At 32.8% G+C, this 16818-nt stretch overlaps 2 protein-coding genes across 11 annotated transcripts; both read right to left on the bottom strand.

The window, feature by feature from the left end:
- Positions 1–1970: 1970 nt before the first annotated feature.
- LOC108320660 (uncharacterized) lies at positions 1971–8184 on the bottom strand. The gene is made up of 6 exons (XM_017552154.2): positions 7825–8184; positions 6843–6987; positions 6063–6323; positions 5068–5149; positions 3180–3376; positions 1971–2340 (listed from the first exon to the last, which is right to left on the bottom strand). The coding sequence occupies exons 1-6, from the start codon at positions 8103–8105 to the stop codon at positions 2068–2070; spliced, it is 1239 nt and encodes a 412-aa protein (XP_017407643.1). The 5' UTR covers positions 8106–8184; the 3' UTR covers positions 1971–2067.
- A 1582-nt stretch (positions 8185–9766) lies between these two features.
- On the bottom strand, positions 9767–15987 carry LOC108320613 (YTH domain-containing protein ECT2). 10 transcript variants are annotated; one of them, XM_017552080.2, is made up of 9 exons: positions 15912–15987; positions 15800–15846; positions 14968–15005; positions 14532–14667; positions 13773–13849; positions 13172–13687; positions 11716–12237; positions 11051–11263; positions 9767–10531 (listed from the first exon to the last, which is right to left on the bottom strand). In XM_017552080.2, the coding sequence occupies exons 2-9, from the start codon at positions 15840–15842 to the stop codon at positions 10163–10165; spliced, it is 1914 nt and encodes a 637-aa protein (XP_017407569.1). In that variant the 5' UTR covers positions 15843–15846; positions 15912–15987; the 3' UTR covers positions 9767–10162. The 10 variants fall into 10 exon arrangements, with proteins under 10 accessions (XP_017407569.1, XP_052724665.1, XP_017407568.1 ...); XM_052868705.1 differs by having other exon boundaries at positions 14532–14658; positions 15912–15983; XM_017552079.2 differs by having other exon boundaries at positions 15800–15956.
- Between the last annotated feature and the right edge of the window lie 831 nt (positions 15988–16818).

Genomic DNA, 16818 nt, shown 5'->3' with positions numbered 1-16818 from the left:
TTTGAATTGTAAAGGAGAAGAGTCAATGAATGAATATGAAGGCAATACCATCTTGGGAGGAGGTTTTGCAATGAACTGAGGTGGTTGAGACCGCAAGCAAAGCAAGCCACAACCTTGCAAGGTTAAGGTTGTGGTGCATTTTCTACCACAATGAAATGCAGAACACAGGAAAACGAGCAAGGTGGTGTTTATCTTTTGTTCTTGATCCGACAGGAAAGAAAAAGTAGCATTCTTTCCATACCAACACAACAGGATTTCAATGTCCGTTTCTTCCAATGTCTCAATTTAGAAGGGAGAAGGAAATGGGTGTGAATTGCACGCCTAAAAATGCCTGGTAGCGCACTCTTTTTGCTGACTATATCTAATCATTTTTATTCTATTTGTTTCATCTTCATTTTTTGGTAACTCAGTCTTATCGTACGACCAAAACCAAAACTGCAAGAAACTAATACAAAAACAAACATAATTACAATTTTCCTGTTTCATTGTATTTGTTTAATAGGAATAATTACAAAATATTTACAACATAATACTGTGGGATATTAACTTTAAAAATATTGATATGCAGTCTTTCTAATTGCAACATTTTTTTTACTAAAGCGTATTTTAATAATAGTAATAAATTTAAATATCTAAATATAATTAAAACTTTGAAAATATAAACTTACTAGCCCGCGAAATGTGCAATGTATGGACATTTTAGTTTGAAAAATAATTAGTTTCTTTTATATGAATTACATAAATACAAAATATATAACAACTAATAACAAAAGTTTTAACCACAAGAGGTTATAAATTATATTGACCATGAATTATAAAAACCATGACATCAAGATAAAAGAAACTCTAAATTTAAGTTATATTTGACACATCATTTTAACGTCTTTCTTTAATAGTTGTAAAACTTGTTGAATCTTATTTACAGTATTTATAAAACAAAATATTTTAGTAACTTATTACATTTTCTTAAAATTCATCTAATTGATTTTATACTATATAGTACTAAGATGTACTGAACACCGGACCATACCATCGTTATATCGATTGATACTATCTTGGCACGACAACTCTGGAACAAGCTCATCCTGACATATCAATCAACACCATAATAAACCATGAAAACCAACGATTGATCATGAGGGCGTTTCTTTCTCCTTCACCATCCTGCACCTTCGTATATTTTAAAATTCCAATTTTATTCTCTTTTTTCATTTTCAATTCCAAAATACACAATCCACAATGTTGCTTGATGTATTTTTGTATCTCAAATTGTAAAATCCAAAATGTAAAACAAAAAATAAATTTCAAAATTCAGAATACAAACTTTATATTTCAGATTGAGTGGTAATAGACTCGAATTTGAAGGGAGATAATGATGCGGAGTATTTTGTGTAAGAAAATTGGAGGAAGAAGATGGAATATGGAGGAGAATGGGGATAAAATGAGAATTTGATCTAGTTTTTGAAGATGCAGAAAGAAAAAAGGGAGGTGCAGGAAGAAAGACCTCAAAACAAGGTTAGAAGATGATTGTACCTCCCAAATAGTCTATATATCTACGAGGCCCACCAATCTCAGGTTCTCGAGCAAAAGATCAAGATCGAGAAGACCGTGACCGAGGAGCACAGAAGGAGTCGTAATCCCATATTGATGATCTCGAAGTAGCGTAGAACCTAGTGATTCTACCAATTTTCATCTTTTACACAATGTACAATTTTCGCATTTTTTAATATTAAACTAAATAAGATATTGACAATGATATATATATCCTTTTGTATAATTTTACATACGCCAATTTATTAAATTATTTTACTAAATATTTTTAATTTAATAAAGTAGCTTATCTTCAACAGTCAGTTCCGAGCTTTCGACTAAATTAATTATGGTTTTACTTGAACAAAAAACCCCAACATGTTATTAATAAACAAGTAAATATATCGTAATAGATTATACAAGTATGAATGCCTAAATCATATACAAAATAAGGATTATTTGCATTATCAAGGTTGATTATTCAATATTACAAGGAGACTAATCTTAGATTAAAAAATAAAGTAAAAAATCTGACATTCAACTTTGTTTGCTTTGGTTTGATCTAGCACCACGCTTGCTAAGTTTTGTTAAAACGTATGCTATGGCAACTTTAGCACCTAGGCTAGAGTGACCACGAGAAAGACATATAGCAGTAGCACCCCCTAGAAGCAGCAAACTATTGGCTAGAAACTTTCTAGATGGCCTTCTCTGGATCACCTGCTTTTGAGATTCAACAGTTACTTGATCATCGAAGACGGTAGGATGTGCTGGAGATATGTTACTCCTAACACTGTCCAAACAAGCAGGTACCTGCACAAAAGGAAGGGACTATTAGTCACCAATATTTGCTTACTTTGAAAGAGAAAGTAATCACTTTGCTTATTATTAGGGATAACATTTATTTTTAATGTGGAAAATTAAGAAATTAATTTCCTAGCCAGTCACTGTTGTATTAAAAAAATGGGGACAAAAATGCATCAATAACAAGTGATAGAGAAGATTAATAAGTTTCATACTGCTGAGGGATCCCACGATCACACCAAGAACTATTAACCTACCATTTGCTAAGGTTTGAGATATTAATTGCGTTCAAAGATAAAACTGGTTACAGCAGAAGAGCCAAATCATAAATGTAGGTTTTATCCAAGAAACAATCCTATTGAGAGTTAGAGGAACCACAACTTTCAACTCTAATACGAAAAAGACATAAAAATGCTCAAAGTACTGGAAGAAAAGATGGGAAATACAAACCCAAATAAACCTTAAATGACTGGATAACCATATAAGAGTCAAAAGGCCCAATATAGTTGCCATTATAACCACTAATATGAACAAAGCCATCATCCACAAACTTAATTTCACTCCTGAAAAAACATGCCTCCTCATCATCCCAAAAATTAGTGCGCGATTTAATAATTCTCTCATTATTGTCCTGGCTAGAATTGATTCTAAATTTAAACCATCAGCAAATCTATCACATCACTAGAGCTGTTTAATAGGAAAGTGGTCTTATATATAGTCATCAAGACCAAATTCAAAGTCTAAAGCAAATCTGCCTCAAGCAGTGTTCTGATGACTATGATAAAAGGCATCAGCAATTCAACCACAAAAGAAGTTAAATGATTATATGTGAGACTAGCAGCACTAACCTTCTGCATTAAATTAAGTGAAGTGTTAACCGAACTTGATAAATGATAGTTTATAACAGAGTATCTTCGAAGTGCATCATCCATCTTGCATACATAGCTCCATATGCCCTTGCGAAAAGCCAGCTTGGCCATCTCCATATTTAAACCAGCATCTTCTTGATGAAACATTGTGATCTCGCAAGCATTGCTACCAGCTACTGTAATTATTCAAATGCCAGTCAAAAAAAGTCCTTTCATTGCTAGAATGTTGAGGCAATGACATATATGTTTAAATGGAGCACATGAGTACTACTGGATGTAAATGCAAAGAAAGATCTGACAGACCAAATTCCAAATAAATATGCAGATATAGAAATAGGTTTTCATGACATATTATGCAAATTAATACAAACTTTATAAAGAAATTACACTAAATAAAAAGATTTCAACTGCGTCCTTTCTGTTTTATCAGAGCAGAACCATAATTTTACCAAGAGAGTTTTATATATAGAGCACAAAGCACATCTGTTACATCCCTTAATTTTAGAGTAAACCTTAAAAACAAAATCAAAAGTAACTCCTAAGAAATAGATAAGCAAACATTAAAGTTGTATTGGCAACCCACACTTGCAACAAATCTCTTTGCCTTAGTCGCTGCAAACTATATTTTTATTCTCAGCTTCAAATCTGGATTCTAGGAGAGCTTTCGTTAAGAATCTGCCCTTTGATCTTCAGTTCTACAATAAACTACCTTGACTTTGCCTTCTCTTCACACGTTTATAAAGAAAAACAACTTGTTTGAGGTGCCAAATTCTAGTCTCATCTTTGCCAGTGATGACAATATCATCAACATAAACAAGATAAATGCACTTACCAGCAGGAGAATGAGAGATGAAAACCGAGTAATCAACCTCACACCAAGTCATGCCAAATTGTATAAAACATTATCTTATGAGGAGCTACGTTTGCTTAGTTTGTCTACCATTTATTTTATTTAATGGTTTGCTAGCAGAATTTTTCTTATTTTTCTCGATATTAGTCTTTAGACAACAAAGAATAATTCATGTGATAAACAAAGGCCATTCACCTTTATTGACAAGTTGGCTTACTTGGCTTATTAGCTTGTTCGTATCTATAAAACAAGTCACGTAAATAGGCTTTTGGGTCAGTTCAGAGTTTCAAGCAGGTCAGGCTAAAGCTTTAAAGAAGGGTTTATATTGGTAAACAAGTCCGGCTTAGCTCTGACAGTCTGGGTTGGCTCAGGACCGCTAAAGCAGGGGTTAACTCAGGCCAGCCAAAGCTTGCCTTGTTTCCACCTCTACTTGTCAGTGTTAGTATCCATCTCAAAGTTAGTACTTCAGAGTTGATAGCAACTTGAAAACAAGGAAGATTTGAAAGGTGTAAACAAAAAGATAATATATATATATATATATATATATATATATATATATATATATATATATATATATATATATATATATATAAATCTTTCACGACCTTGAAAGACAAACTTTTCAGTTATCAAGAGCCTAAGAATATGTGTAGGCTAATTAAGGATGGAAATTAAATTCTATTAATTACAAGAATTATACTCCACAGAATTTAGGGAAGGAAAAAATAATTTGGGGCATTTTAGTAAATTGCTTGAGTGAAAAAAATACTCAACTTAACAATTTATGTAGACAGTATTTACTTATAAAATTAATACACAAAATTAGGCAATGAAATTCTAACTCTATTTCCCAAGTTACAATGAATCTAGGCAACCTAGAAAGTAGAGTGGGTTTAATATACTGTAATTTCAAAGAAAAGAAAAGTTCCCATTTCCAGGTAGACCCCCCTCCTCAAGACAACCAAAAAATAAGTTTGTTGTTTGATGGAAAAAACTTAGAATATGTCAAGACACTACCTTCTCTTATTTGCCAGCCAGATCTAAACAACTCCACGCGTACATATTTTCTCTGCCGTGGCGCCAAGGGATGCTCACATTCCTAACAGGGTTCATGACCAAAAATGAAAACGTAGTCATTGCATTGAAAAAAACTACAGCTTTCTTTTTAAAAAAATAAAATAAAATAAATAAATAAAAATAAAAATAAAAATTCTTGTATGCATCCTAAAATACATTAGCAAGAAATCTCACAATTATACATTCTTCTTTCACAAACAAAGGTTGTATTTTCAGTCAATTCTCAATACGCTTTGTTTATTACTCTATTTGCCTTGGAACTATCATTAACAAAATGGATAAATTCGAGAAAGAATCCTGCATGTGTCTAAATACACACCATCGGTAAGATATCAACAGGAAGATTATGAACTAATACGTCAAAGGAGTGGAGAATAGGGATGCATCACACATGCTGATCTCTTCCCATAGCAACAAGGCATACGAAAGTTCCCCCTAATCAAGTATGCTAGACTTGCAATGGGAAACAACTTCTATTTAGTTGTATATAACGAGAAACCACATTTCATTGTGCAATATGCAAGTACATAGTGCGCGAATCCCAGTAAATAAATCTCCAAATTGGCAGAAGGAAAAAAAAACACAGTAAAAATATTCATAATTACCAGTTGATAATTTTACATTTGAACAATAGTGTCTTTGAAGTTATAATCTGGATCTCTAATTTCTTGACCAATATATTTTCTAAGAACTTGATCATTATTTTTTCCTCATTCCTTCATAGCTACCTCCTCTTAAATGATAGGGGGGGAAAGGTGAGTAAAGAGAGCAAGGGAGCCGCATCAACATTCATATATTACTCAATCTCAGTTCACAAATACATGGGCATTAACAGTAATCACAATTCACAGATGCAATGTTCATTAACACTAATCAGTAGTAAAAAGCAATTATTCACGTTACTATTATATTAAAAACCATAATTGGTGCATTACCTTCATAAAACAGTAAAATGTTTTATCACTCCCCTGCCACAACTTCCAAGCTAGTACATATTCTCTAGGCGTCAAAAGAGGGAACTTTTTAATTGTATGACCAACTTCAGTACCATCAGATTTGTCTACCTGCAGTTGATTATGCTCAACCAGTGTTTTATCCCACTGCTTTCTGTAATCATTGTCCATGTAGAAGTTTCTCAGCATCTCAGATGAAATACCACTGAAGACAGTCTTGCTCAAATATCTCAGGGGACCATTCTGCAACACATCGGAGAAACAACTATGTAGTGTATATAGATCATTCCAAAACCATTCTGTTTGCATATGCATATAGCAGTTACTAAATTAAGATTACACACTGAAAGAACAGAACAAGAACTAGTGTAACCTCCTGACATTATTATTTATCATTTAACAGAAAAATGAACTATCAACTAAAATTCTATTTTCCCTTTACTTGGACTCAATTAGTTCCAACTGATCTATAGAAGAATGTGCTGATTAGAGGACAAAGTCACCAGAGTATGGTTTGACTCTGCATTTGTGTCTGTAACTAGGCATTCCTGCACATCATGTGAAAGAGGAAAGGGAAAAATACAGAGATGCTTTATTAACTATATAACAATTAAAGCTACATGAACGTCAGACAACAAGGTCCCCTACAATTATGAAAGCAACATTTTAATTAAAATAAAGAAGTTACGTGTTAACTTTCCCAGAAAATACCATGATAGATTCAAGTCTGCAATCCAGTTAAAAATGAATAAGAACATTAACCTTAGGCTTGAAGCATTTTACACTGTAGCACAAATTATGGTTTCTTCTATCCAGGACATCCTCCCATTTATCATTCTCATTGAGCTTCTCATCCAAAATCTCCATTAAAAATTTCAAATCAGCATCTGTCACAAAATTTGAGGTTCTGCAAGAGTAAACAAAAAATTTCACATCGTCAAATCATCTTATTATACACCTCACTCAACACTAGAAAACGTCAAAAAACAACTATGAATGTGACTCAAAGTATTAGGTGTTTGGGTAGTATGCTTGGAAAATCCTTGCTTTAAAGTGATGAACTGAATGTAAACTAAAGGGAAATATTTTCATGTAATATATACCAAGTAATATCACTCAATTACAACAAAAACATTATTAACTGCTGAATTTACTAAGTGACTTCTATGTGCTTAATGTTTTGAATACTTTTTTTACGTAATTATAATCTTGGTGAGTGTTACAGAATCAATCATCAAAACACCTTTGGTGCTGAAACATTTTTTCAGATCCAAATTCAGTTTTTTAAATCGTACTTCAGTTAAGATTCGAAAAGCTTAAAAGAGAATAAAATATTAGACTATCAAATGTTTCTGATTTACAATTAGAATGTTACTTTTGACCTCGAATGATTCTTTGCACCCTTCTAAGCAACACATGCATCAAAACTGCTTCTCAGGAATTATAAATTAAAGCCATAAACTGTTAAATAACAGACCAAGCTCGCTACATATGTATGATATCCTAGTTTTTTTTAGCAAGATCCTTTCTTCATTTCGTCGATGACTAGACTCAACTCAAGTAACCTAGGTTAATTTTGCTTCTTCCTTTCTATGAAGAGCTTATCCCAAACAATTCAAAGTGAAAAATGAAAGGATCAAAACACAAAGAAAGCATACAAGAATAATAATAAAGAAGCGGAAATTACAGTTGGAATTGAAATAGTGAATTTATTTAACAAAAAAGACGGAGGTGGAATAGAGACCTGGGGTTTGAAATGATAGAATCGGTGTTGAAAGAGGAAGTGACCGGAGCCGTGGACAGAGACGGGGACGACGGAGCGAAGAACAATCTGTCACGCTGCCAAAGAAATAACATAACAAGGAGCAGAGCAACAAACGTAAGGAGGCCCCAAGCGCCATAGGCATAGATGTTGAACACACTCATCGTCGTCATCACCGTCATGATCGTGCTCGCATTCATATTCGTTTTCCACTCCTTCACTCGTTCACTCAATTCTCTCGTACTCTTCTTCACCGCATTCATTTTCGTCTATATCCCTTTTCCTTCTCATTCCCAGCACCTCTTACTTTGTATTTAAAATTAAATAAAATAAAAACGGAAAATAGTGCACCACGTTAATAATCACAAATTTTTATATATCACGAAAAATTCGTGAAAAGGATCGCATTCTTCTTAGTTAATCAAATATACAATTTGGAATATTTAACATTATCATCATCATTCAATTTCTTTCATGCGTGATATTTAAATTCATAAATACTCATAATGTTTGAATTAAACTTTTAATTCTTTAAGGCTAATTATCTTTTTAATTTTTTTTTAACTTAACATTCATTATCATTATTAGGATTATCACCTTTTTTTTTAAATATTGGATCGATTAAGATAAAAATGTATAAAAAATATACCACATATATATATATATATATATATATATGTTGAATTAAATTATAAATTAGTGGGTCAATAAATAAATATACTAATTTATTAAAACATATGCTATAATTTATATATAATTTATTTATCTAAAAATAAAAATTAGTTTTAAATATGTGACTTAGATTTTAAAAATATATTTTTAATTTTATTAAAGTGGTCAAAATGGTTTATGAAATGAGGTTGAATCTAAAATATTATAATTCATTTATTTAAATCGAGTTAGACAAACATTTTTTTTATATTTTAGTACGTTGAGTTGAATCAGTCTTTCTTATTTTATACTAATACGTTAGGTATTTGTTGTTATTGTTATTATTATGGAACAAAATCAATAAATATGAAAGTGAGATTTTCCATAAAATACCACCTTTTATACAATATATTAAATTTGAATGTATATAATAATTGAATTAAATTCAACAAGTACGAAGCCATAAAATTAAATTTCTTTTTTCTTGAAATTATGGCATAGTTTAAAATGGGTTTCATACACATATTAACACATGAAGAAATAAGTCATGAGTTTCTTTTATAGCATATGCAATGGAGTTTAAAGACAACAAAATAAAAAAAGGACGGGTGAAGATGAATTAAAAGAACGTGTTACTTAACAAAAATCAAATTAAGTGGAATAAGAGAACTTATTACTTAAAATTCTAGAAATTCTATATAAGATTTAATAAGAGAGGATACAAGAGTTCACAAGTTTCTCCAAAATTCAAAATGAACTCAATTAAACGTCTAAGTACTAAACAAAACTACAAAACTCTCTTCTATAGGAGATGCAACACTCAAACCAAGCTAAAAATGAAACAATGTTCTAGATCTTCCTATACTAACTAGACATGATCCAACTATGCCTTGCGTTCCATGTAACTTATCCTTGATGCACTAGCAAGCATAAAGTTGATATAAAGTTTTGCACTAATGAATGCTTACACACTTGGTAAAATAATGTCTATTGTCTAGTGGTATATCGTCTAAGAGGTCTTCTACCCATTGTTTCACTTTCATAAAAAATCATCTCTACATGTCGTATTTACATTTCTCATATACAATTTTTTAAAATAGAATTTACATAAGAGTATCTGTCAGCATGCAAATAGCATTTTTAAGAAATTAAACATGAGAAAAAAAGGAGGTTTTCCCATACTATTTTTTTTGGTCTTGCGCATGAAATGAAGATTGTCGTGTGGATTTCACTATATAATATACTACCATCATAATAATAATAACAACAATGATAATTGCAAGGGGATTTGCTGCCTTTATTAAAAGGGTTGTAAAGACGAGGAAATTTTACAAAATGAAACACGCCTAAAACAATCCTACACGAAATTATTAAACAAAAGTGGTGATTAAAATCTAACCTATACACTCCAATGAGCAGAAGTTATTATTATTTGTTTTTTCGGGGTGGGGATAACTAAATCAAAACGACACTTCTAATTGACGCACCGCAGGAGACACTTATACATGAAACCCATTCTCTTACGTGAGTACCTCATTTAGAAACCCCATAGACTCCAACGACTTAACAACGGCAACGCTACCTTGTTTGGAAAAAAGTAATGAGATAAAGCAGGGATGATTCCAATTTTCAATCACCAAATGTGAAACAACATTTCTGGTACATCTTCCTAACTGGTTTGAGTTGAAGAGGCCGGCACTGATTGACCATCATCAGATTTAACTACGTTACCAATGGGGCCATGAGAGACTAAATTATCTCTGTCCGCGGCAACTTCGTTGTTATTCTCATCTAAGCGGACAACTAGAGCAAAACTCTTTGTCATCTGCTTCATAAATTCACCAGTAGTGTTAGCAGAATTCCGATGTTCATTTTCTCCAACTAATCCAGTTGTCATCATGCTGTTTTGCTGCCTTGCCTTCCGTTCTTGCATAGCCTTCTGCCGGTCTTCGTAGAAATCAAAATCATCCAGGATGGAAACATCAGTTTCATAGTTTTTAAAAATGGCCAACATTTCAATACCCTGTGGCAACTTCACCTGCAAAGTTTAAAATAAGAAAGGAGCAACTACTCAGTAGCAAGCAATCACTAAATTTTTAGTAGCACATAATAAACTGATTTCTAGAATTAGTTTGGAAGTTTATAGAATACAGTGATACCTAGGATCGGAAGCTAAATTGATCTAACTGGTCACTCATCACTTTAATTAGAAACAATAATTATCTGAAAACTAATTAAAAACAAAACAAGTGAGCAAAAAGTAAACTTGGTAGATGACCCAAGCAAAGCTCAGACAAATGTAATTCCAAACACCAAGGTGAACGTACAAATCAGGACAAAAAATAAGTTTTAGGATGCCTAAAAGTATGAGAAAGTTTCTCAAGGCAATATGTAACTCAACATTCAATTGTCAGAAGTCTTCTCATTGACACCCTGCAGTAATCATTTCCCTCTGTCTTCCATCAAATCTGACATGCTATGAAATTAGAGTAAAAACAGTAAAACGTTTAAAGCATGTTTCATAAATTCGTAGATAGTGAAAGAACCCTGATTCTACCTCCTGAGTATCTCGACTGTTAGTCACAGGCTTGTTATCATTATTTTCAAGAACAATGTGACGAAACTGACTGTTTGGAACGTCTTTAATTATGTGCCACTTCACGGGAAACTGGCCACTCCACTTATCTTGTTGCCAGAAGTCCACACTCTTGTCAAAATTGACAGGTCCAACCATTTCAGCTACCCCACAGAACTGAGCACTCGCATTGACCTAGAAATAGTTGCGCATTTTTTTTTGACGGCAGTCAACTTATGTTAGAAAAACACTAGCAAAAACACAGAAATTTAATTTTAGTACTTCAGAGTAGTAATTTCAAACCCCATATCAGGCAATAGATGTCAAATGCCCTACCCCATAAAACTAAAACAATATAATGCCATGAATACAAGGTCAAGAACTAAACCCATTGAATCTTTGTTTGGAGATCTTTTCCATGGGAAATAACCACATTTTTTCCAAAAGCTATCTTAGGAAACTGTGAAACAAGACAGTAATTTCTCAAAAAAACAATCATAAGTTTTTTTAACAGAAATTAGGACAATAATAGAAAACACTGAACCAAGGTTTGCTACAAACACAGGACAAGAAATATAAAGTTACAATAGGTTGAAAATGGTAGCACGATATTTGGACTAAAATAGTTACAAATACCAGATAATTACCGAGAAGAAGAGAAATATAGGGCAGGCCTCTTGCTTCTCCATTGCTTGGCGATATGCAGCATCTAACTTCCTGTTTCCGTTTGGTGTACTAGCCCAGACACCATATTTAATGCTCTTGTGCACATTATCTTCACTGTAAGATTTGATGACAAAAAATTTGGCATCCTTGTAATCTATGGCAAAATCTGACCGATTGAGTGACTCATTTTGAAACTTGGCAGTAGATGCACTATTTTTACCATTATCCACAGAATTTTTTTCAGCCAAAATTTGATTTTTCAGCTTTGAGGCCCTTGGACCTCGGTTCTGCTCACTAAGGATATCAAGAGTACCGGTACAATTGCAAAGAGATGCAGATGGCCGCCCTTGCCTCCTGCTATTTTCAAGAGAAGCACAACTCCTATCATTAAGATTGGAAATAGAAGTACCTCCAAAGCTAGAGCCGTGGTTAGGCAGGTAGCCCCTACCATAAGAGTTTGAACCAGATCCAAACCCATATAATGATGGCTGTTGATGAGAGGCCTACAAAGAACCGAGTAGTCAGCACTATGTGACATATTGACAATGTATATATGTGTTGCTATCTGGCAACTTCCTGTTTCACATTGTTGCTGTGCATAGTAATACTTCATTTAAGACCAAAATTCAGAAATTTTATTGGAATACGTTAATATCAGTTATGGGTCATAGGACTTGAGTTCCCATTAAAAACAGAACTGAAAACCTATTTTCCTTTCACCCATTATTTCTTTCAAATTCACTGAAATATTTTTCTTAAATACAAGGTTTGATAGATAAACTGCTTTTCAACCAATACAATCTGGAGTATGATGAATGCCAATGATGCCATAGGGTACTATTGAACAGGTATATAGGCCAAGACAAGGAAGAATTAAGTTATCAAGCTATAGCTTTAGTTACATGTGAACTTGAGTGGATAAAAACAATAGTTGAAATTTTGTAAAGTTCAACACATGAAGTTATATTGTGAAAATCAAGCAGCCCTTCACATTGCTTCCAATCTAGTGTTTTTGTGAAAGAACTAAACATATCAAAATTGATTATCATTTCATTAAAAAAAATGCTATCCAAGGATATTAGTTGTGGGTTTATCAACTTTAGTGATCAACTTCATATATTTGAAATAAATCCTTAAGAAGAGCTTGAATTAAGTTCCAAGCTTGGTGCATACAATTTATATGCTTACCTAGAGAAAAGGTGTTAAAATAATGATCATCTTATGTTGTCTAGCTTTTTATGGAGCTATTTTTTATTGCATATAGTATGTCATAGGTTGTAGCCTTTATCTCTGATTTCTAAAAGTTGTACTATTCAAATTTGCATATATAAATATACATTAGTGAAGAGCAAGATTAATCATTGATTTTCAAAAATATCAACTATTTAGGAGAAAATGTAATATCTTGCATAATTATGCTGAAGTTATTGAACAAACCATTCCAACACTCGGCCCAAATGACCCAAGTGAGCCCATGGGCCGTGGAGAAACAGATGGCGATAGAGGCATTAAAGATCTTTGTCTTTCTGAGGGTTTTGAGCAATCTGACCAGATACCACCAGATCTTGATCCTTCAAATCCTTGTTGGGATTCATGAAAGCCAAAGGAACCAGGCGCTACAGGAAAGCTGCCTCGACCAAAAGATCCCACAGATGGATAGCCTGCTCTTGGTCCAAAAAATATGTTATCAACTTGTTGGTCAATACCTACCAGGTTGGTGAGCTCTGGCTGTGAAACTGGAGTAGGTGAATTGAGATATGATAAGCTAGGAGGAATTAGCTGAGGATAATAAGGTGGTCCAGTGTATGGAAATTGCTGCGAGGAGTATAACTGTGTGTCTCCACCTACAGAAGGCAAAGGTGTGGTAACTGGGGAATACGGTCCATAAGGCATTTGGGGGTTGAAGCCATACCCAGAATGGAAAATAAGGGATGGATTTTCATTGTAGACACCCTAAAATAGTTTAAAAGAACATATATTGCGTTAAGCATTGCAGACAGAAACTGTGCACAAATAAAAAGAGATGACAAATTCTCACAGGAGATCCAATTTCTAATCCCTCAGAATTGACATATGAAGAATATTCATCCCATTCACCGTTGCCATTGTCAAAACCTGGAATCAGACTCACTAAAATTAGAAAATAGCGATGATAACACCAGTTACCAAATAAACTTTGCACAACACAGCACAACGAGCACCACAAGCCAATTGGTATAGTCAATGGCCACTTTGCAATTTGAAAATCATCTGATAATTATATGTGGTATATGGAAAAAAAATGGTTACTAAATTATGTACATAAAAGAACAAAGTCACTCCATTCAATTCAAAAGCAATAAAATTTATCTAAAATCTTACACTTTTGCAAACTCAAACTGATTATAAACATAATTTAAAATTAACACATCTATGGACTTTTAAATTTGTGTGCCATGAAATGTTCATAAGATGGATAACAATGACAGGAAAGTGAAAGTGAAATTGAGCAACCTTAATAGTAGATCAGTAATGCAAGAAAAATGTTGAATAGGTTGCAAAAAGGATAAAAAACTCGGGCGAGTCTTGCAATACTATCATGTGTTTCAAAATGATAGTACCATTTCAGTAATTTATTTCAAAATGTCATGGACAATAACACCTAAACATGATGAAGTTACAATAGCTTTACCCACATATATGAAAAACTTAAAAGCCATGTACGTAAAACTGAAATTCCCTAGGTGGTTGGTCAACATAAAAGTATAGTGATAATTCTTTCAAAGAATGAAAAGGACTTGTAGAAATGAAGATTAACCTCTATAGTAGAAAGCCTGAGCTTGAGGAGCATACACATTAGGAGGATACAGAGGAACATCTCCACCTGAACCTAAAGAGCCTGATTGACTTGTGGTCTCCCTCGAATGACCTATAGTCACTGTACCCTGAGAAGACTTGAAAGATATTGAACTTTCAGGTATTGATGAATTAAGTTAAGAAAATAAGACATGTTTGTGTGTGTGTGTGTGTACGAAGAGGGATTAAGTTACTGAGAAACTTTAGGAGAGTTACTCCTCATCACCCTTTATTTTTTTCTTAATCTAATGGATAAAAGTGAGTTACGTATTAACCATTTAGACTAAAATAAAAGGTTAGAATGAGGAGTGACTTGATCCCTTCCCTGTATATTTTTATCTATCAGGGGCATATCTAGTGCAATGACTTATTTTTGTATGAGTTTAGAGAACTACTACCTGCTCCTTCATGTTATCTGGTTCGGCTGGTATCTCTTCTGCATGCATGATCTATATGCTCAGTGACAGTATGAACTTAAAAACACAAGTAGTAGCAGTACAGATTATTGACCAAGCAAAGCTAAATTTGAAGATAGCAAAACCTGAATTAATAACTACATACACACAAATCCACACATGCAAACCAAAGAGTGTGAATACACTTTGGAATGGAAATCAGGCAAGTGGGCGCAGTAAAACAGTATTGCTGGAAAGAAATGGTAGTATAAAATGAAGTGTAATAGATCACATACAAAAATAAAGTAATCATCCTTCAGACCGTAGTCTCTCGGTGCCGTTGATAATTGAAGCCATAATTACGAAATTCGTAACACAGAATGTCTGACTTAAAGCGTGATAATTCATTTCTTGTAACCCCCCACCCCCAACAAAATCCACTTCAATGCATGAGTTATTTACTAAGACCACGATGATCCCATCAGGGATTACAGCGAAAATCCACAATTCTTTGTTGTCTGATAACACCAGGGATGGTGTCATTCATGACACAGAGAATTAAGATACCGAGATCAACATCACTTACGATTGTCGTACGCAGATGCAAGGTTTAAGGCTGAACAGAAAAGAAAGTAATGGACATCGAACGTTAACTACAACCAAAATAATATTTCTTTTCTTGAATTCATAAACATTAATAAAAATTTCTCAATCGATTATTTACTTCGTCGAAAGGAAAATTTGGGAAGGTCAAAATTCGATGAAAATATATTAGTAATTATGATGATAATCACAATAAGAAGAAAAATAAAGGAGTCGAGCCGCGTTCAAATACCGGTTGTACGATCCGGAGCCTGTGGTGGTTGGATTGCCGCCATGAATCTGAAGAGGAAAGATCTTCAAAACCCGCACAAGAATCTCAAGGAAATGCAAACTATGAACAGTACCTGTCTATTCATCTAGTGGTGGAGTACCTCCTTCTAAATAAATCTAAATTATTTCAGTGTGTTCAATTAAATTGCTTGTAATTAGGGGGGTTTGCGGATTCTATTGCATAAAGGAAACAGCATTAGTCGGTTAAATAATCTCATTTTTATCCATTTTCATAAATTAACATCTTTTTTATTATAAATCTGGATCTAATGGAATTAAAAATGAATTCCATTCCGTCTTTATCAATTAATTTAATTAGTAAAATTGGAGGTTCTAATGATAAAATATATTATAATTCCTATATTTAAAACATAATTGAATTTGATTAAAAATGAATTACATTTGGTCTTAAATATTAGATTTGATCCTCGTAAATGAATTCCTTCGTATTCCAATAATTACAGCGACATTTACACATAATTAGATTTTAAACGGCTTCAATTAAATTATAAATATTTGCTTTATTTGTAAATGATTTTGTGTAAAACTCATCTTATTAATTTTTGAAATATTTAGAAATATATTATAATAGAATAAGATGCTAAAGACATATATAATATTAGGGATTCAAAATTTAATTAAGCCTAATTTATACTATTTCTTACTTATATTTAATTAAAATACCCGTACACATTTTTTCCTGACATTCTTATTTGTGTGAAAGACATGTTTTTTATTTTAATTACAATTACTAACGCGACATCCTCGTCAGTGCCCAAAACTTACTTAAGCAAATCAAACCATGAAGCAATCTTTTAAGTTTTTAAAAAACTCAGACAAAGTTATCTTTATGTTCATATCACAATAAGATAAATTTTGCATCTTAGTAAATTTCATACCAACAATATTAAACAAGTATAGGTTTTATATATATATATATATATATTAATTAGTTTAATAAGTAATATTTATTAATAATAA

The sequence above is a fragment of the Vigna angularis genome, chromosome 9, assembly GCF_016808095.1.
Source record: "Vigna angularis cultivar LongXiaoDou No.4 chromosome 9, ASM1680809v1, whole genome shotgun sequence".
In the NCBI taxonomy this organism is placed as follows: Eukaryota; Viridiplantae; Streptophyta; class Magnoliopsida; order Fabales; family Fabaceae; genus Vigna; species Vigna angularis.
The sequence above is the reverse complement of the archived record's forward strand: the minus strand, read 5'-3'. Positions and strand labels throughout refer to the sequence as shown.

Coding starts and splice junctions, on each gene's coding strand:
- LOC108320660 (XM_017552154.2), bottom strand. CDS start 8,105: ATGAATGCGGTGAAGAAGAGTACGAGAGAATTGAGTGAACGAGTGAAG. Junction 5,150..6,062: donor CATTTTACTGTTTTATGAAG/GTAATGCACCAA, acceptor GAACCCTGTTAG/GAATGTGAGCATCCCTTGGC. Junction 2,341..3,179: donor CACTTAATTTAATGCAGAAG/GTTAGTGCTGCT, acceptor CCTTTTGTGCAG/GTACCTGCTTGTTTGGACAG.
- LOC108320613 (XM_017552080.2), bottom strand. CDS start 15,842: ATGGCGGCAATCCAACCACCACAGGCTCCGGATCGTACAACCG. Junction 13,850..14,531: donor TCAGGCTTTCTACTATAGAG/GTTAATCTTCAT, acceptor GTCTGATTCCAG/GTTTTGACAATGGCAACGGT. Junction 13,688..13,772: donor GATTAGAAATTGGATCTCCT/GTGAGAATTTGT, acceptor AAACTATTTTAG/GGTGTCTACAATGAAAATCC.